Source organism: Oryctolagus cuniculus, chromosome 9, assembly GCF_051225735.1.
Source record: "Oryctolagus cuniculus isolate XC-2025 breed Fujian yellow rabbit chromosome 9, ASM5122573v1, whole genome shotgun sequence".
In the NCBI taxonomy this organism is placed as follows: domain Eukaryota; kingdom Metazoa; phylum Chordata; class Mammalia; order Lagomorpha; family Leporidae; genus Oryctolagus; species Oryctolagus cuniculus.
In genome coordinates this window covers 492,570-513,374 of record NC_142875.1, presented here as the reverse complement: position 1 = coordinate 513,374, position 20,805 = coordinate 492,570, and the positions used below count along the sequence as shown (strand labels likewise).

The window sequence follows — 20,805 nt, the reverse complement described above, 5'->3', positions numbered from 1 at the left end:
ACACACACACACACAGAGATCTTCCATTTGCTGGTTCACCCCCCAAATGACTGCAATGACTGGAGGTGGGCCAATCCAAAGCCAGGAGCCAGGAGTTTCTTCTGGGTCTCCCAAATGGGTGCAGGGGCCCAGGGACTCGGGCCATCTTCTACTTTCCCAGGCCACAGCAGAGAGCTGGACCAGAAGTGGAGCAGCCGAGACTCCAACCAGTGCCCGTATGGGATGCTGGCACTGCAGGCCAGGGTGCTAACCCGCTGCACCACAGCGCCAGCCCCACTTCTTAAAGCAGCGCTTTACATCTTTTCTGTGGAACTCCTGAACATTTAAAGGACTCCTGATTGGTCCCTCTGGTTGGCTGGTGGTGTGTGGCCTCGGCTGTAGTGGCGCTGCCGGCATCTGGGGCGCCAGCTCCGCACAGAGGGTCCCCCGGGGTGCTGCTTGGACCTCCTGATGCGTGTTGCTGAGCAGCAGGATTTGCCCAGTTTTGAAACGTTCGAGGTCCAGAGCACTTGCACCTCAGGAGTGCGCCGCTTCCCCCGCTCTTCGTGTGCCATCTGAAGGCGTTCTCACACAGATGCGGGCTTCTTCTGAACCGTCTGCAAGAAACTGTCACTATCCTGATGCTTGGCGCCTAAACCCATCACCATGCTGCTTCTAAGAATGAGCGGGTCTCTGCAATGGGACAGCCGTGATGGCCCCTAGTTCCCTTCTTACCTGACATTAGAAACAGTTTCCCCCGTCCTCCCCAAAATGTCCTTGATAGCTTTTAGAAAATGGCGTTATGGATACATAGTTGACATGCCATACAGTTGCTCATTTAAATTCTACAATGTTTCCTGGTGTCCTGTTGAACAGTGTCATACGAAACATGTAACAGAATTTGCTACCGTAAGCACTGGGAGTGTACAGGTCTGGTGCTAACGTTGTGCAGCCATCAGCACTCACCCTTGGCAACCTTGGCGTGAGCCCAGCGGAGAGCGGCCACCACCGGGCTCTGTCTCTGTGGGTCGCCTCCGCCAGGTCACGACGGCGGAGCCCCACAGCGTCTCCATCCCCGTCTGACCTCACTTAGCACAGAGCGTTCAGGGTTCCTCTGTGCTGTGGCCCACGTCCGATTCCATCCCCCGTGTCCACGGCTCTGTTGGTGAGCACTGAGGGTCCTTCCACCCTGTAGCTGCCGTGACTAATGCTACAGTGAACATGTGTGTGTGCATGTGCTAACAAGTCACGCTGACTTACTAGCTTACGTTGAACTACCTTCGCATCACGGGCTTTGGCCGGCCCAACCCTGATTGTTGAAGCCATCTGAGGAGTAAACCAGCGGATGGAAGCTCTCTCTCTCTCTCTTTCTCTCCCTGTGACTCTGCCTTTCAAAAGATAAAAATAAAAAATATATAAATGGAATACATTCACCCACCAAAAGACAAGATTGGCAGAATGGGCTAAAAACCAGGATCTAACTACTGCTGTCTACAAAGGAACTGCTTCGGCTCTAAGACATGCAGAGACTCAAAGAGAGAGGAAGGGGAGACTGCACACAGAGTGACTGAAAACGCAAGAGCAGCCATGCTGATCTCACAGAACGTTCTGGAAGTCGAACACTGCCACGGGGCAGGTGCCGGGGTTCACGTTCCAGCTCCATTCCCACTTCCAGCTTCCTGCTGACGTGCACCCTGGGAGCACCGATGGTCCCGGTAGCTGGGTCCCCGCCCCTCATGCGGCTCCCAGCTTTGGCCCAGCCCTGGCTGCTAGGGGCATTTGAGGAACAAACCAGCAGATGGGGGGGGGGGTCTGTCTGACTCTGTCTCTCTGCCTTTTAAGTAACGTTAGAAACTGTCACAAGAGACAAGGATATTAGATGAGTCAGGTCAGGGGTCGGCACGTGGGACGCCTGCACTCCATGTCCGAGTGCCTTGTTCAAGTCCCAGCCCCTCCACTTCCGCCCAGCCCCCTGCTGATGTGCATCCCGGGAGCAGCCACTGGGGTCACGTCCTTGCATCGCAGCCAGTCATGTGGCAGATACAGATTGAGCTCTGGTCTCCTGGCTTTGGCCTGGGCTCAACCGTGGCTGTCTGGGGGAAACAGAGGAATGGAAGATTTCTTTCTCTCTACATTTCAAATAAAATGAAAATAAATAAATTTTAAAAATTTCTAGAAGGGGTCAATTCACCACAAAGACTTAAGAATTATAAATATGGAGCTGGTGTTGTGGCACAGCAGGTAAAGCCACTGCCTGTGACTCCAGCATCCCATGTGGGTGCTGGTTTGAGTCCTGGCTGTTCTACTTATGATCCAGCTCCCTGCTAATGGCCTGGGGAAGCAGCAACAGAAGACCCATGTGCTTGGGCCCCTGCACCCACGTGGGAGACCTGGAAGAAGCTCCTGGCTGCTGGCCTAGTCCTGGCTGTTGCAGCTGTCCAGGGAGTAAACCATAGGATGGAAGATCTCGATTCTCTCTGTCTCTCTGTGGCTCTCGTCAATAAATAAATAAATCTTTAAAAGGATTCATGTCTGTACCACCAAGCACCAGGGCTTCCGTGTACAGTGCAAACATGGACAGTGGGAGGCAGCGAGGTCAGCTCTGTGACAGGAGGAGCAATCAGCAGACCCGTGAGGACGAGAAGGGAGCCCAGGACGCACTCAGCACCCACGAGGAGCCCTTGGAGTCTGCTGTGCCCTAAACTTCCTAGGAAACCTGGGACTGCAGCAAAGAGAAACTGACTGTAAGTGGGCAGCGGAAAACCCACAGGCATGTACTCCCAGGGTTCCGGGAGGTTCTTGCAGGTGTCCATGTGGGACTCGCTGGCTGTTTGTGGACAGTGTTCTTCTGCTGGGCTGTCTGTGGTGGAAAGGGCAAAGGCGAATCTGGCTTCTGACAAAGACCCCAGTCCCATTTCAGCTCCATCCTGAGACCCAGTCACCACAGTGACCCCGCCCACTAACACGGCTCTTGTGGGGTCAGCGTGGAACATTGGGGACACTCATGTGCACCCCACTGTGGCTAGTGGAGTTCGTTTCCTGAGCTGGGGACTGCGGGGCCGGGGACAGCTGGCCCAAGGCAGTCATGAGTTCATGAGCCAGGAGCAGCCAGGCCGAGAGGCCTCAGGATTAGCCGATGGCCTGGTTCCACTCACGAGAGTCACCCTCGTCAATGTTCCCACCGTTACCTTCGTGTTCTCGTCATGGACGGGCAAACCCAGGTCTGGAGGAAATCCACTCTGTATCAGAGGAGAGCATTGTTTTAAATCTGAGAGGCAAAGGCGGGGGTGGGGCGGCCACCTACTCGGCCAGTCCCGAATATCCACAGGGACCGGGGCTGAACCCGTTTCCCACGTGGGTGGCAGGGCCGATGCCTTAGCAGGAAGCTGCCTGCCGTCGGGATCTGAACCCAGCACTCTGGCATGGGTCGGGGGCTTCCTAACTGGTGCGGTAACTGGAGGGGAGGGTCGAGCAGCTCGCCCTGAGTGGCGCGGTAGGTGGGTTTGTGTGAGGAGCTGGACTTGAGTGAAATCACGTGGGTCCCACTGCCCATCTTCCCTCCCAGACGCGCGCGTCCCTCACCGCAGCTGTGCCTGCCTCTCCCAGGAGCTGCCAGGCCATCTTCCTTCCCCGCCCCCACAGTGCACTCCCACCTCCTCTCTGCTTTCCTGGAGCCCAGGCCCCGGCCCCTGCCCCACCTGCTGACTGCCTCACTGCTAACCCACTTAGCTGCTCCCTTTCTCTTCAGCCAGGGGCCCAGCAGAGGGGGCCGAGGGCCTGCAGGAAGCCAGCACCGCCCCAGGCCCAGGAGGCTGCACACCTGAGGGCTGTGCATGGAGACCAGGCCGGAAGAGGGCAGGGCGGCCTTCCCCACCCCCTTCTCCCGTCCTCTGACCTCCCCGTCGTCTGACCCCAAGTGGCCAGCATCCCTGAGGGTGCTGTCCCCGGAGGTCGGGCCCCCGTGGAGGGGGGGCAGAGTCAGAGAGAAGGGAGGGGTGGGGTCCTCAGCACCTCCTCAGGGCACAGCATGGGTCCGCCTGGAGCTTTCTCCCGTGGGCGCCAGGCCCAGGTGCTCCCCCGTGACAGGTGCTCGGAGCTCGTCCTGCACACCAGGAGCTCCCTGTCCACCACGCCTGCTGCCTCCCGTCCTCTCCTCAGCATGGCCTCATGCACCCTCAGCGCACCAGTGAAGTGAGCCAGCACCTCTGGCTCGGGAAACTGCTCTGCTCCCTGCTGGCGTGACAGGAATCACCTCTCCGGTGGAAGCCCCAGGGCCCAAGCGAGGGCACTGGAGGGTGCTGGGCCGATTGGAGGCTCCAGCTGGGCCTAGCGTCCACAGTGCTGGCGGCCCTGGCAGGGGTGGCCTGTGTCACTCCCAGCCGGCACCTCACCCAGCCCTGCTGCAGTGGGCACTCTCCAGTGTGCCCAGGCCCGCGCCTTCTGGCCCACGTCCTCGCTCGCTCACTCTCTCAGGAGCCGGGAGCCCCGCAGGGCAGGCAGACCCGAGAGCGTGTGGGAGAGGAGCGCCTGTCACTTTCGTCTGGTAAAACGCAGAGCCCAGCATTTCTGAGCCGCGGCCGGCACCCTCAGTCGGCATGGTGCCCGTGTGCACCCAGGGCTGGACACCAGCCCCTGGGATGGGATGGCTCAACAGCGACTACGGCTCTCGCCGAGACCAGGCCTCCTGCACGGCCAGGCTCAGAGACGCGGTGTGCCCAGGGGTCAGCTCACCGCAGGGCGTGGGGTCGGCCTGCTCAAGGCTGCATCCCGGGCCCTGTAAGACATCTGCACCCGCCACCCAGAATGAGGGAGCTGCCGCTGACTGTTAGCGAGAGGCAGGCTCCCTGGCGGCTGGGTGTCCTCGAGGAGCTGCCGCTGCTGTGGGGCCCCTGGAGTCCAGCGTGGGTCACCCCGGCCTGTGGGCTCGGGAAGCTTGCTGTCCAGGCCGCTCCACGAGGCTGGGAGGGGGCTCGCTGCTGCTGAGAGTCCCTAACCCGAGTTTAGGGAAAAATAAGATCCTACAAAAGGAAGAGCGAGGGAAAGGAAGAGCGAGGAACACGCACGGCTTTTGAGGACAGACTGCAGGAGACACACTTGCAAATCGGGACTGGCGGGCGGCGGCGCGATCCCACTGCACGGAACACAGGCTTCCCTGGGACAGGAGGATTTTAGGGTTTTGATCTTAGAGGCGGGGGGACGGAGGGAGAGCGGGAGGGACTGCCCCACCCCTGGCTCACTCCCAGATGCCCACGTAGCTGTGCACCAGCCTAGCAGGGCACTCACGTGGGTGGTGGGCACCCAGCTCCTGGGCTCTCAGCACTGCCGCCCACGACTGGAGTCAGGAGCTGTCTTATTCTACTTATCTCTTTGAAAGGCAGAGGGAGAAGGAGTGTGCGAGACAGAGATCTTCAGTCTGCCCACAACAGCCAGGGCTGCGCCAGGCAGAAGCCAGGAACCAAGAACTCCATCCAGGTCCCCCATGTGGTGGCAGAGACCCAGGTACTTGAGCCATCACCTGCTGCCTCCAAGGGTGCAGATTAGGGGTCAGAGGCAGAGCTGGGCCTTGAAGCCCTGTGGGGTTCAGGTGACATGATCAGTGTCCTCATCCCTGGGCCAAACACCGCTCCCCCCAGCCCCATCAACCTTCTCTAAGGACCTACTGTGTGCTAACCAGACAGGAAGGTTTCTGCCACAAAGAAACCGAACTGCTGGCACAGAGGACAGGCTGCCAGGGTGGGGCTCTCCTGGGCAGGAGTGGGTGCAGTGGGTGTGGATGGGGTGGGACTTGGAGGTGTGCAGAGGGGTGCAGGGTGGGAGAGCCCTTGTTATGGCTGTGTGGGACTCCGTGCAGCCTGGGCTCGGGACCGGCCTCCACAGCCTGCCGCCAGCCCTAGGTGACAGCTGTGTCTGCAGGGCAGGGCCCAGCTCCACTCTCCGTGGAAAGGCTGCCTGCCCTGGCGCCCAGGAGGTGTGGAGTCGCTGGGACTCTGTGAGGAAGCCGCCGGGATGCGGAGCAGGGCTGGAGACCTCCCCTCCCCTCCCCTCCCCTCCCTGCCCAGACACCTGCGCCAGCTCAGCGCCTGCCTCCACCCCTGCATCCATGCAAACCAACGCGCCCAGGACCCTGGTCTGTGCGGCACCCTCGCGCTTGGCTTGCCTCCATCTGCTACTCCTCCACGTGCACACTTGCACCTGACCCCTTCTCCTCCCTGTGCACACGCACTGGTGTACACAGCAGCCCCAGCCCCATGCACACAGGCGAGCACACAACTGGCCCCCTTTTCCATGCACACAGCAAGTGCTCTTGGCCTCCTGCCCTGCAGGTGCCTCCTCTCCACCCCCTACACCCATGTCTCGCCTCCAGCTCTGCCCCCCACCCCGGCCCCCTTGCAGCTCTGTGTGCGCACACACAGCTTGGGTCTCCTCCCACAGTCTCGCTCCGTGCATACACACACACACACACACACACACACACACACACACACACACACACACTCATGCGCGCACACACGTGGCCCCTCTGACCCGCGCGCGCATCCCTAGCGCCGGCTGGCTCCATCCCGTCCGGCGCACGCGCAGGCTCGAACACGCGCGCACGGCCCTCCCCTCCCCCAGGGCGGCAGCGCCGGCGGGAGGAGCGGGAGCAGGAGGGGCGGAGGAGGAGGAGGGCGCCGAGGAGGAGGAGGGCTCCGAAGGCGCGAAAATGCGCGCAGGCGCGCTGCGCGGAGCGGGCCCGCCGCCGCCCACGTCACCGCGCCGCGCGCACGTCACGCCGGCCCGACGCTCGGCCAGGGTGAGCCCCGCGTCCCGGCGCCGCTGGCCCAGGGCAGGGACCCCGCCAGGGCCGGGAGCGCCGCCCGGCCCCCGCCGCCCGCCCGCGCCCCGCGGCCGTGTCCCCGCGCGGCCCGCGCCCCAGACTGCGCGGCCATACCGGGCGAGCCAGGTGCGGGCGGCGGAGGATGCGGTGGGAGCCGGCGCGACGGGGCCGGGCGAGCGCGGGGCGCGGGCCACGCGGGGCGCGGGCGGGCGGCGGCCCCCGAGCTGCGTCCCCGCCGCGTGCGGGCGCCGCGCGGCCCCGGCCCTCCCGCGCCCTCCGGGCCCCGCGCGCTCCTGGGCGCCGGGGCCCCGCGCCAGGCGCCCTTGCTGCGGGCGGGGGCTCCCAGGTGACCGGGCGGGGCGGGCGGGGGTACGGGGCCTGGCCTCCGGGGCCGATGGCCGCGCCCGCGCCTTGGGGGTCGGGGTCGGGGCCGGGCCGCGCGGGGCGGGGCGGGAGGCGCCGCGGGGCTGGAGTGCGCGCGGTGGCTGCGGCCTAGTGACAGATCGCAGCGGGCGGGGACCCGAGAGCCCACCTGTCAGAGTTACCGGTCGGCGGCCGAGCAGCCCGGCGCGCAGCCCCTGGAGGGTCCGGGGGAAGACCTGGGAACTTGCACGTTTGGGCTGTGCCCTGTTGGGTGGTCGTGTGCGCCTAAGTGGGGGACCCAAGCCCACCCTGCGGAGGCGGGCAGCGCGCCCCGGGCTCACCGCGGTCTCGCCTCCGGACCGGCCATTTGGGGTGCGCGGGGCGGGGGGGTTCCGGGCTGCTCGCGGGGTCTGAGGGTGGCGAGCGCTGCGAGAGCCTTGCGTCCAGGCTCTAGCGAGAAATCTCAGCCGCCAGGCCCTCGTGCAGGCGGGGGAGACGTCTTCTTTAAAGTGGGACATCTTGTAAACTTAGTTTTTCATCCTTGCTCATTTTTCTTTTTTCTCTCTCTCTTTTTTTTTTTTTTTTTTTTTAACCAGAAAAGTCTTTTCTTCCTTGGAGAGTGAATGTTGATAGCATTGGTTTCCTGGACCTGGTAACATGGCAAAAGATGTGAGTACCTTTGCTTAATGCTCAAACACCTGTGCCTGGCACCAGCCCCTCCTGTTTGTGCCTTTGTCAGAGGGGCAAAACCTGAGTTATTAGTATTTCCTGGCTTTTTAAGAGAGGTTGGTTTGTTTATTTGGAAGGGTGAGAGACAGAGGGAGAGCTTCCATTAGCCGGTTCACTCCCCAGATGGCCATATGGCCACATCGCCACATCTGGGTCGGGCCAAAGCCAACAGTTTCATCTGGGTCTCCCAGCCTGATGACAGAGGCCCAGGCAGTTGGGCCATCTTCTGCCCTCCCAGGCGCATTAGCAGGAAGCTGGAGCAGAAGCAGAGCAGCCGGGATTTGAACTGGTGCTCCTATGGGATGCTGGCATTGCAAGTGCCCACTGAACCCTCTGCGTGCCACAATACCATCCCCTTCTCGGTAACTTTTTAAAGTTGGGTGGAGAAATAGGCTCTTAGGTCCAAGAATAACTGAGTTTCCCATCATGCCGTCAGATTCCCTGAAACGCGGGGTCTTTGCACACTGGTGCAGACCGGCTGCGTGCTCGTCTCCTGCATAGAGCTGGAAGCAGGCTGGTCCTGCTGCCTCTGTGCGCGACTCTGCAGGTTGGGTGGCTTTGGAGCGCTTTCTGTCAGCTCAGATTTCCCGAACTTCCTGAGCCGCGTCCTCTGTCTGTGCCGGTCAGGGGCTCCCTGTCCTCGGATGCAGGCCTGCGCAGGGAGGCGCGCAGCCCTCCGGGCGCTGTGTGCAGGGTTTTGGTTTGATGTTCATTTTAAAACTGCTGTCATTTGGTTGGTGCCATCACTCCTGGAGGTGCCAACATGTGGCAGGTGCCCCGAAGCAGCTGGACTCCCACAGTTGCCCAGAAAGGGTGGTGCCAGACCCATGCCCAGCCGCATGCTTCTGGTTTCTGGACCAGTTTGCTCTCGTCTCTTTAAATGCTTAGATACTCACTGATGTCATCTTCGAAGCCCTTTGTGGTTCCACGTTGGTGTGGCTGGCACCATCTGTGTGGCACGGAGAGAGGCGTGGGAGGGAAGGACAGACAGGTGCTGGAGGAGGGGGACCCCGCCACCCCAGCAAGGTCGCCGGGCCAGGGCACGGGCTGTGCTGGCCCCCTAGCTGGTCATCGTTGCATTTGAAGGACTTGGAGTGTGTGCTGTTGGGAGGTGGCAGGGTCTCACAGGCTGAGGAGTGGCTGTGGGGCAGACTGGCAAGGTGGCCTCCGTGTTCTACAGACAAGGGTTGTGCTGGTCCCGTGGCTGGTGACGCTGCTTTCTTGTCATCCACGTGCTCTTAGGCGGTGGCAGGGTCTCACGGGCTGAGATGCAGCTGGCAGGGCAGAATGGCAAGGTGGCCTCCGTGTTCTGCAGACAAGAAGTCAGGGTGTCGGGGACAAGCTGGAAATGGAGGCTGTGGGCAGGTGATGCTGGAGGGTGGATGGGCGACCAGCAAGGGTGAGGGCCCGTGGGGGGCCAGTGGCTGTGTTGTGCACAGGTTGCCTGATGAGGTTGTTGCAGAGTGGGCCCTCTGGTGTGAATTGAGGGGCCCAGAGCCCGCTGGGGGCCCCTAAGCTAGTTTTTGGTGCCCCCTGCTCATCTCATGCGGTGATTTCTGCGGTCATGAGCAGCTTCTGATCGCACAGGCCTCTGTGTGGCCTCTGGGGTGTGTGTGAGGAACGATGGTCTCTGTTCGTCCTCGTCATCCTGTGAGCCCTTTCTGGGCCCGTGGGCCGGGAGGGTGCGTGCTGGCCACAGCCTGTGGTGGCTGCTCCGGGGTGACGGGTACATCAGGGCCGACAGGAAGGAGATGCACTTGGCACCTGCAGGGCTGCCTGAGGGGCTGGCACAGGACTGGGCAGATGGCACTCGACCTGTCTCTTCTCTCGTGGGTATACATCTTGTGCCCTCTTTTCTGGTTCTTAAATACAAATACGTGCCTATGTGAAAGGAATCTGGTGAAAACCTTGCCGTTGTCTTGTAATAAACACGGAGCTCTGTGACTCCCAGCCGTGTCTGCACACAGCCCTGTGTGTGACGGTTGCAGGTACCCGCATCAGGGTACTTCTCTTGTGAGCTGTCCGCGTGCCCCTCACCCAGGTGCAGTTAAGCAGGCCGCTCCCTGGGCTGTCGCGTTGTGGAGCGATTCCGGTGCTTGGAGATCCTTGTGGCTCTGAGAATGCAAGGGAAATGGGTGCAGGGAGGGGAGGGAGGGTGTCAGGGACGCGTCCCTTCCTGTGAGGCGCCGTGTCTGTGCTGGGCCCTGCCTCCCTGGGTTTTGCCTCTGACATTCATTTATGGAGTAGCACTGACACATGTCCCAGGGAGGTGCCCTGTGTGGAGGGGGACTTGGAAGAGAGACACAGCAGCCCCCACAGTGAAGTGACGGAGACCCGAGTCTCATTTCGCCCCAGAAATTGAACAGGAGGGAGTCGCCTTCTGCTATGGGCATTTGGGGCAGGAATTTCCATGTTAGGGGAATCGTTCATTCCCAAGCCTGCGTAGTGACAGCAGGGGCCTGGGTCAGCCCTTCCTTTCCTCTGTGTTCACGCTGGGGGTCCACGCGGCCTGAGCAAGTTCCCAAGCTGTCACCCTAAAGGGTCTGCCCAGCTGCTCACCAGGGGGGCAGCAGGTGCTTGGACCGTTCCCCAGAGCACACTGCAGAGGGGCTGGGAGCAGTGGAGGCACCTGGCCTGGGAGGGGCCTTGGGTGGGGCCGTGGCAGGGAAAGGTGAGGGTTCTCTCTGGAGGTCACAGCCCATGCTTCCTGCCCCCGGAGGAGTGAGCCCTTGGAGGGGCCAGGCATGGGCCTCCCTCCCTGCTGCCCCTCTGGCGAGGCTGTGTTCTCAGCACTCGGCTGGCCTCAGGAAAGTCTGCAGGTGGAGAGGGAGGATACACGTGAATGTGCATTGTGGGGCTGTGTCAGGGTGCTGCCCCACCCCTCAGCCTGTGTGTGCCCCAACACAGCTGTGCTGTGCGCTGAGAGCCATCTGTCCAGCAGTCTGCAGGCTCTGCGGGTTTGGAGTCCTCTGTGGGTGGGAAGAGTTCGGAAGACATTGTATCAGAACTGAACAGGTACAGGTTTCCCCATTGTTACTTCCTAAACAATACAATATGAGGAGCACCCTCCCAGGGCGTTTACATTGTATTAGATTCTCTGTACCTGGAGGGCCTGTGGGCGCCTGTGCAAGTTCTCCACAGCTCTTACAGCCGGGACTTGGGCATTGTGGGTTTTGAGCTCCGCTGGGGCCCTGGAACCAACCCCGGTGGATGCTGGGGGATGATGCTGGCCCAGGGCAGAGCCGGACTATGTGGGTCCCTCTCAGCACCCGTGTCTCATTTCTGGAGGCCGCTTTGTGATGCCGGTTTCCGCCCCGGGAGTTTACGGGACAGTCCCTCCATAGCGATGTTGGAAGCTGGAGACCCGAGAGACGCAGCCCGGTTCTCTGCTGAGGCCTGGGTCCCTGCCTGCGACTGCTGGGGAGCAGGGACCGCCCCCTTCAGGCTTGGAGGAGGTGAGTTCCGGAGACAAATGCCAATTCATGATCCCAGCCTTAGAGGAGAGGGCTTTGTGTGTGAGGTGCGGGGCAGTGAGGTCAGATGCTGGGCTCAGCGTGGGAGAAGTCTCCCAGGGCGCTTGTTCTTAGCTTTTCATGATGCAGAATTCGTGTTTTCTTTTTCTTTATTTTTGTAAAAAAGATTTATTTATTTATTTGAAAGGCAGAGTTTACAGAGAGAGAGAAAGGTCTTCCATCTGCTGGTTCAAGCCCCAATTGGCTGCAATGGCCAGAGCTGGGCCAGTCCAAAGCCAGGAGCGAGGAGCTCTTGTGTGGGTCTCCCACATGGGTGCAGGAGCCCAAATATATGGGTCATCTTCCACTGCTGTCCGGCCATTAGCAGGGAGCTGGATGGGCCGAGACAGGAACCTGCGCCCATGCAGGATGCTGGTGTCTCGGGCAGTGGCTTTACTCACTGCACCACATCACTGGCTCCTGAATTGAGCATTCTACATGGGTGAGCTTGGAGAAACTGAGCCGATATTAAAAATTAGAAAAACCACAGCTTAATTAGAAGTGTTTCCCCATAACGTTTTTTTTTTTTTTTTTAAAGAGTTATTCATTTATTTGAAAGAGTTACAGAGAGATCTTTCATCTGCTGGTTCATTCCCTAGCTGGCTGCCACAGCCAGGGCCAGGCCAGAGCCAAGAGCCAGGAGTTTTTTCTTAGTCTCCCACATGGATACAGGGGCTCAAGCACTTGGTCCATCTTCTGCTGCTTTCCCAGGTGCATTAGCAGGGAGCTGGATTGGAAGGGGAGCAGCCAGAACTCGAACTGGTGCTCATGAGGGCTGCCAGTGTCACAGGCGGTGGCCCCCGCATCCTGTTTTACAGGTGTTGTGTGAACACCTAGCCCGAGGTTGCTGAGGTGAAGGTGTCTCTTCTGTAGCTTGGGTGTTGGAGGCAGGGTCCCCCGAGTTGGCCCTGAAGCCCCGAGGGGACCCGCAGCCCCTGCCGGGCACTCTTGGCATGAAGTGTTCCTCACCTGGGCACCTGCTTAGGATAGCTCCTCCCTGCTGGGACTTTAAAAAGTGTTTTTCACCGTAGAGCACTCGGTGCATGTGTGGAGTTGGTACTTGGCTCAGCCTTCAGCGTGGTTCTATGCTGTGTTACGAGGACTGGTGCTTCCCACGTTGTGCTCAGAGAACCGACAGCTGTGGCTGAGCATGCACAGGGCTTTGGGGTCAACTGAGGTAGAGGTCGAATCCGATGACCCCTACCTCCAGGTGGTCCTGGGTTACCAAGGTGTTGGCCACAGCTGCTGCCTCTTGTGGGTGTCGTGCCCAGCACAGGGCCCAGTGCAGCCCTCCCGTAAGGAGTGTACCTTTGAGGCTGCTGCAGAGCTGGTCTCGTCCTTGGGGCTCCGGTGCAGGTGTGGTGGTTCTGGGTCCCTGCCGGGTGTGGCACAGGCAGCCCTGGGGCTCCCGGGTGAGTCGTGGCTTCTGCCCCTTCTGTCAGAGTCCCTTACTTGACTTCAGGGCTCTGTCCACCAGAGCCCTGATTTATAGGACCCTGTTTCTGAGGAATCTTCCGGGGCAGGTCTAGGGTACACATCTCACTCAGGTGCCTGTACCTGCCCTGGCCCTGGGCAGGTCATGAGACAGTGACGGCCTGTGTCCCAGAACCGCCCTGCTCCGGCCCCTGCCTTGCTCTCCCGGGTCGCTCTGCCCTGGTGGCAGGAATGCTGGGGGCTCCTTTGAGAGCCTCTGGAACTCGAGGTTCCTGACGTGTGACCCATGTGCCGCTGGCTTCCGGGGCCTCTCCTGCTGTGGTTGCCCTGTGATGGCCCGTGTGTGGGAAGTCCTGTAGAACAGAGTTTGAATTATTAGGAACAATTCAGGTAGTGGTTTTCTGCTTTTGGAAGTAAGCTGAGTTGCAGAAAATTTGGAAACTTATAGAAAAACAGAAGGCAGAGAGCAGTGCCATCAGTCAGTCCCCAGGGGGATGGCAGAGTAGTGGCCTGTCCCTGTGGGTGCCAGCTGGTTCCCACATTGCGAGGGCTCCTGCACAGAGATGGGGCTCGCTGGCTCCCCTCGTGGCTTCCTTTCACGCTGTGCACGGTGAGTGTCTCATGGCAGGCACTTTTTTCCTGCCACGGTTTTAGCAGCTGTATGTTTGATTGACAGGATTTGTAGACGCCAGTTATGGGAAACTTAAGTTGCCCTGGGAAACTGTACAAGTGCCCTGGGCTTGGCACCTCGCTGTAAACTTGGTCTGTGGACTGAAGGCCCCTTCAAGATGGCCTTCGTGCTCGAGTGTCTTGGGTGAGCCATCTGCGGCCTCTGCTGTTTTAGATGGAGGATGAGAGACGTGGAAGTGCAGCCTCCAGGCTGTTGGGCAGAATCTCCAGGCTTTAACTACAAAGTACAGGGTGTGGCCATGGACGTGGCCCAGGTGTGCGGGGAGCTGGAGTGGGAGATGCAGTTAACTTGGGAGGCAGCTGTAGGGAGGGGAGCGTCTGCCTGCCCCGCCTGGGGCTGTGCCACACGTGGTTGTCCACTGCCTCTTGCTGGGGTTCTGGTGGTTTCCAGTTAAAACTTTTGTCAAATTTGTTGAGATCTACAGTGAACCTCCGTGAGCCCTGCACATGTGCGTGTGCGCAGTGATAGATGAATATGCACGTACATGCACACACAGGCATGCGCTGTCTCGGCGACGTCCTGCCAGATTCCTTCTGTAGAGATGGGGCCTGACCTCTGACCGAGGGTCAGGGTCTAGTTGTTCCCTTCCCAGCACTGAGTTCGATGGTGATAATTTGAAAGTGCACAGAACTTGCTTTGATAGGTGAAGGTTTTTTTTTTTTTAAAGATATATGTATTTATTTATTTGAAATAGAGACAGGTATCTTCCATCTGCTGGTTTACTTTCCAAGTGGCCAGGATGGAGCCAGGAGGTTCATCTGGGTCTCCTGCATGGATGCCCTTGGGCCACCTTCCGCTGCTTTTCCCAGGTCATTAGCAGGGAAGTGGAGCAACCAGGACTCATACAGGAAGCCGGCATTGCAGATGGCAGCTTTACCCACTGTGCCACAGCACTGGCCCTGATAGGTGAAATTTTAGATTTATTTATTTGAAAGGCACAGTGACAGAGGATCTTCCATTTGCTGGTGTACTCCCAAATGGCCATAACAGCCAGGTCTGAACCAGGCTTAAGCCGGGAGCCGGGTACTCCATGTGGGTTTCTTCCACGTGGGTGGCAGCACCCGGGCCATCTTCCCGCTGCTTTCCCAGGTTCATTAGCAGGGAGCCAGATGGGAAGTAGAGCAGCTGGGACTGGAAGTGGCGTTCTGTAAGGGACGCTGGCGTTGTTAGTGGTGCCTTAACTCTGCGCCACAACACTGGCTCTGATAGGTGAAGTTTTAAGGCATCCTGTTCTGATTTGTGTTCTGATTTAGAAATGAGTGCTTTCCATTAAAACACTGCCTTTGTGAGCCGAGCAGCAGGCCCTGGGCTTGTTCCTATGCAGTGCAAGTGCCTCATAGCCTTGTCCTCGCTGACAACAGAGCGGCAGTGTTTGCTTCTGTCACGCAGTGCAGGTGGGAACAGGAGAGAGCACAGGTCTGTGTCCTGACCCTGGGTGCATCTGCCGTGGGTCTGCGCCCTGACCCCGGGGTGCACCTGCTGTGATCTGTGTCCTGACCTGGGGTGCACCTGCCGTGATCTGTGTCTTGACTCTTGGATTCACCTGCTGTGGGGCTGTGTCCTAACCTGGGGTGCACCGGCTGTGGAACTGTGTCCTGACCCTGGGGGACATCCACTGTAGGACTGTGTCCTGACCTGGGGTGCACCTGCTGTGATCTGTGTCCTGACCCGGGGGGCACCTGCTATGGGACTATGTCCTGACTTGGGATGCACCTGCTGTGGACTGTGTCCTGACCTGGGGTGTACCTGTTATGGGTCTGCATCCTGACCCTGCGGTGCACCTGTGATGGTCTGTGTCCTGACCCTAGGGTGCATCTGCTGTGGTCTGTGTCCTGACCCTGGGGTGCATCTGCTGTGGTCTGTGTCCTGACCCGGGGGTGCACCTGCTGTGGGTCTGCATCCTGACCCTGGGGTGTACCTGCTGTGGTCTGTGTCCTGACCCTGGGGTGCACCTGCTGTGGGTCTGCATCCTGACCCAGGGGTGCACCTGCTGTGGTCTGTGTCCTGACCCTGGGGTGCACCTGCTGTGGGTCTGCATCCTGACCCTGGGGTGTACCTGCTGTGGTCTGTGTCCTGACCCTGGGGTGCACCTGCTGTGAGCTGCATCCTGACCCTGGGGTGCATCTGCTGTGAGTTTGTGTCCTAACCTGGGGTGCACCTGCTGTGGTCTGTGTCCTAACCTGGGGTGCACCTGCTGTGGGACTGTGTCCTGACTTGGGGTGTACCTGATGTGAGCTGCACACTGACCCTAGGGTGCACCTGCTGAGAGTTTGTGCCCTAAGCCTCATGTGGAGCCCTTATCATAGACCTGATGGCCACTTCAGTGCCAACTTTAAAACCTGCAGCAGTTATATTCTGATGTAATCATCAAGACCCTATGGTTTGGCCGGTGCCGCAGCTCACTAGGCTAATCCTCCGCCTGTGGCGCCAGCACACCAGGTTCTAGTCCCAGTTGGTTCGCTGGATTCTGTCCCGGTTGCCCCTCTTCCAGGCCAGCTCCCTGCTGTGGCCCGGGAGTGCAGTGGAGGATGGCCCAAGTGCTTGGGCCCTGTACCCATATGGGAGACCAGGAGAAGCACCTGGCTCCTGGCTTCGGATCAGCGCAGTGCACTGGCTGCAGCACGCTGGCCAGAGCAGCCGTTGGAGGGTGAACCAACGGAAGGAAGACCTTTCTCTCTGTCTCTCTCTCTCACTGTCCACTCTGCCTGTCAAGAAAAAAAAAAAAAGACCCTATGCCCTATGGTTCACAGCTCCTGGCAGCAGCTTTTAGGGGAAAGCTCTGGGATGGCATGTTTTGGGATGCCATGTGGTGAATGATGTGTGATGGGATGGTGTGTTTTTCTTTCTTTTCTTTTCTTTTCTTTTTTTTTTTTTTTTTTAAGATTTTATTTATTAAAAGTCAGAGAGTTACACAGAAGAGAGGCAGAGAGAGAAAGGTCTTCCATCCGATGGTTCACTCCCCAATTGGCCGCAACGGCCAGAGCTTCGCCAATCCGAAGCCAGGAGCCAGGAGCTTCTCCCGGGTCTCCCACGTGGGTGCAGGGGCCCAAGGACTTGGGCCATCTTGTACTGCTTTCCCAGGCCATAGCAGAGAATTGGATCGGAAGAGGAGCAGCTGAGACTAGAACCAGCGCCCATATGGGATGCTGGCGTTTCAGGCCAGGGCGTTAACCCACTGCGTCACAGCGCCGGCCCCAGGATGGTGTGCTTTTCATGATGTGTGGTAGATGAGTTGTGGGATGGTGTGTTGTGGATGGTGTGGTGGGTGAGTTGTTGGATGGTGTGTGGTAGATGGTGCATTGTGGGATGGCATATGGTGGGTTTCAAGTCATGGATGGTGTGTGGTAGATGGTGTGTGGTGAGTGACGTGACAGTTGTTTCACAGCAAGATTTCTGGTTATGTGATTGAGGTTTTGTGCTGTTTAGTCAATGTTAATCTGTAAGAATGATTTACACTGGGGCTGGGGCTGGGGCTGGGGCTGTAGTGCAGTGGGTTAAGCCACTGCCTGTAGTTCCAGCATCCCGTGTAGCTTCCAGTTCAGGCCCCGGCTGCTCCACTTCTGATCTAGTTCCCTGCTAGTGCACCTGGGAGAGCAGTGGAGGAAGGCTCAGGTGCTTGGGTCCTTGCACCCATGTGGGAGACCCTGAAGAAGCTCCTGGCTTTGGCCTGGCTCAACCCTGTCCATTGTGGCCATTTGGGGAGTGAATCAGTGAATGGAAGGCCTCCCACCTCGTAGCTCTGCTTTTCAAAATAAACAAAATCTTTTAAAAAAGAAAAATTACTTACATGAAGAAGTCAAAGAGCCTGTAATTGGATCTATTTCAGTCTGTTCCTAGACAGATAATTGTGTTTGATGTTGTAATTGGGCTGACTTGATGTCTAAAGTGTCGGAGGCCCCAGCTCCCTAGGGCAGCCCCAGTGGCAGCTACGGGTGGGGCAGGTACAAGGTGGGGCATCGGATCCTGGGAGACTCACACGGGATTGGCTTTTGAGGTGAGACCTTGCGCGGTCACAGGAGCAGTCGCTGTGCCGGCCCCTTGTCTGTGAACTGAGCAGGGTTGTGGGCCAGCTGGCGCAGCCCCTTGTGAGCTGTGCCGGTGTGTCACTGTTGGCAGCTCCTGGGGCCAGTGGCTCTTGCCAGCAAGCCCGAGTCCTGCCTGGGGTGAGCCTGGGAGGTTCTGCACCCTAGAGCCCCTCTTGGTCCTGGGCAGGGCTGGACACTTGGTCATGCTGGGCACGAGTTTCACAGACACCTGATCAGCACTGTTTGGGGCAGGCGTGGGTCCCCGTTTCCTGCGGCGCTTGGGCTCCATCCTGGAGGAGGAGGGGCGGGGCAGGCCAGTGGCACTGTGGAGGCGCGTGGTTGGCGACGCCTGGCTTCCCCGGCTGCCTGTGCTCCTGGGGGGTTCTGCCCAGGTCTCCACTCCCTGTGCCTGCGCTTCTGGAAGGTGGGCGCTCGGTGAGGTTTTGGGGAAGGGAGGCTCTGGTTCCCACAGGGCACTCACGGCTCACGCGGGCGCAGGGTCCTCCGGAAGCGTCTGCCCCGGCTCTGCCCGCTGCGCTCACGGTGCGGGTCGGGCGCTGCCCACCGCTCTGCGCCTTCAGAGCCGCTTAGAATGAGGCGGCTGTGGCCGGGCGCCAGGGAGGGGCCGGGTGGCTCGTCCGTCCCCGCCTCGGTCTGTCGTCAGGGGCGGCGCTTCCCCTGCTGCTGGAGGGCGCGCGCCCTGGCCCCGCGCTTCCCAGAGGCCCCGCGGTAGTGCCGTCCTCTGAGGGACCCCTCCCCAGGACCCCGCCAGAGGACCCCGCGTCAGGAGCCGCGGCAGCCCCGCCTTCCCAGGGACCCCGGAAGGAGCCGCGGCAGCCCCATCCTCCCAGGGACCCCGCGTCAGGAGCCCCCTCAGCGCGGTCCTCCGCGGGACCCGCGTCAGGAGCCCCCTCAGCGCCGTCCCCTGGGAGACCCCGTGTCAGGAGCCGCGGCAGCTGCGCCCTCCCAGAGACCCCCTTCACGAGCTGCGGCAGCGCCGTCCTCTGCGGTCCTCCGCGGAACCCGCGTCAGGAGCCCCCTCAGCCCCGCCCTCCCAGAGACCCCGCGTCAGCGCCATCCTCTGAGGGACCCCTCCCCAGGACCCCGCCAGAGGACCCCGCGTCAGCAGCCGTGGCAGCCCCGCCCTCCCAGGGACCCGCGTCAGGAGCCCCCTCAGCCCCGCCCTCCCAGAGACCCCGCGTCAGCGCTGTCCTCTGAGGGACCCCTCCCCAGGACCCCGCCAGAGGACCCTGCGTCAGCAGCCGTGGCAGCCCCGCCCTCCCAGAGACCCCGGAAGGAGCCGCGGCAGCCCCGCCTTCCCAGAGACCCCGCATCAGCGCCGTCCTCTGAGGGACCCCTTCCCAGGGACCCCGCGGCAGCCCCATCCTCCCAGAGACCCCCGTCACCAGCTGCGGCAGCGCCGTCCTCTGCGGGACCCGCGTCAGGAGCCCCCTCAGCCCCGCCCTCCCAGAGACCCCGCGTCAGCGCTGTCCTCTGAGGGACCCCTCCCCAGGACCCCGCCAGAGGACCCCGCGTCAGCAGCCGCGGCAGCCCCGCCTTCCCAGGCACCCCGCGTCAGGAGCCCCCTCAGCGCCGTCCCCTGAGAGACCCCGCGTCAGCCCGGCCCTCCCAGAGACCCCCGCGTCACGAGCGGCGAGCGGCGTCAGCGCTGTCCCCTGGGAGACCCCGGGGACCCCGCATCAGGAGCCGAACCGCCCTCCCAGAGACCCCTCCTCAGGAGCCGCGTCCTCTGAGAGACCCCCGCGTCAGGAGCCGCCTCAGCCCCGCCCTCCCAGGGACCCCCGTCACGAGCCGCATCCTCTGAGGGACCCCGCGTCAGGAGCCCCCTCAGCGCCGTCCCCTGAGAGACCCGGCGCGCGTCAGGAGCCCCCTCAGCGCCGTCCCCTGGGAGACCCCGCGTCAGGAGCCGCATCCTCTGAGAGACCCCGCGTCACAAGCCGCGTCCTCTGAGGGACCCCGCGACAGCGCCGTCCTCTGAGAGCCCTGCGGCAGCCCGCCCTCCCTGGGCTGCCGGAGCCGCTCAGCGAGGAGAGCAGGGCCATCCTCACCCCGTGGCTGCTGTGACACAAACCCGGGGCACAGTGGTGGCTTCTGTGCCACAGATGCTGCTCTCTCTGCCCGGGAGTCCCCGGCTGCTGGCGGGCCGGAGAGCCCTCTGGGGCCCCGTCTCGGGTGCGATCCCACCCTCCGCCCTCGGGACCGCGTCTCCCACGGGCCTTGCCGCGTCCGTTCAGCACCCGAATTCCGGGACGGGCACAGGCATCTGGGAACAGGGCTGCCGCACGCTGTGGTGCGGGCCCTGCTGCACAGAGCTGCGGCTCCGCGAGGTCGCCTTATGCTGAACCAGAGACTAGGGCTGTTCCGTTTCCTGATTCCTCCGGGAAGGAGCGGCGTGTTTCCCTGGTGACTTTGAGACCCTCAGGTGGAGGGATGGATGTCTGTGTGGCAGAACTCATTGTTGGGAGATCGGTGTCTGTGTCTCAGAACTGGCAGTGTCCACCCTGGAGGCCAGTGCCTGGGCCCCAGCGTAAACTGAGCACAGGCGGCATGGGCACCATGGCCCCATGGCCATGCCAGGCTGCTCCGAGTCTGTCCCCGTGGTGCCGCTGGAGCAGGCGCCGCCCCTGCCCACACTGTGCTGAGTGGCTGTGGTGAGGTAGCTCAGGAGTAGGCAGGTAGCAGTGAACTTCAGAGAGAGGCCCTTGGAGCGTGACATGGGACCCCTGGGGTCATCCTGGATCTGCAGGTGCTAGGGTGTGGCTGAGTGGTCAGAGGGGCACCCGTGCCACTTTGCGTCTAGTGTGGGGTGAGCGTGGCCCTCAGCTGTGTTAGGCCTCAGCAGCGCGTGTGGGACTGACCTGCGCCCAGAGAAGGACGGCATCCCCAAGCAGGGTGGGGCCCAGCCTGCCCATCTGTCACAGCTGTAATCGCTGAAATGACTGCTGAAGCTGGGGCTCAGGCCGCGCGCACACCCCAAGCCGCGGGGCAGCTGGCCTGAACCTCCCAGCAGTTCTCCCTGGCTCCTTCCCTCAGCCTTGCCTACCTGCCTGCCTTCCCGTCCTGCTGTGCGCTGGCCTGAAACATGTGTGTCGCTCTCCTGGAGCTCCCCGTGGGCTGTGCTCACCAGGTCTTAGCTGCCTAGCGTGGTCCTGTGGGCCTTACTGTTGTGAGGTGTTACCTGCTCTGCTTTCTTCTGGACCAAACTCCCGGCTGTGCCTGCCCAGGTCGCCCAGC

The 20,805-nt window shown here is 60.9% G+C and overlaps 1 protein-coding gene across 5 annotated transcripts in view; it reads left to right on the top strand.

Moving 5' to 3' along the window:
- Nucleotides 1-6,640: 6,640 nt before the first annotated feature.
- TFDP1 (transcription factor Dp-1) overlaps nucleotides 6,641-20,805 on the top strand; it is a 36,838-nt gene continuing 22,673 nt past the window's right edge. For 2 of the 5 annotated variants that reach the window (XM_089303343.1, XM_051841995.3), the window contains exons 1-2: nucleotides 6,641-6,772; nucleotides 7,756-7,828. In XM_089303343.1, coding sequence (XP_089159469.1) covers nucleotides 7,817-7,828 — 12 coding nt within the window. In that variant the 5' untranslated portion in view covers nucleotides 6,641-6,772; nucleotides 7,756-7,816. Of the gene's footprint in view, nucleotides 6,923-7,065; nucleotides 7,143-7,755; nucleotides 7,829-20,805 lie in introns of those variants that run through there. The other 3 variants (XM_051841994.3, XM_051841996.3, XM_089303342.1) reach the window with 3 other exon arrangements.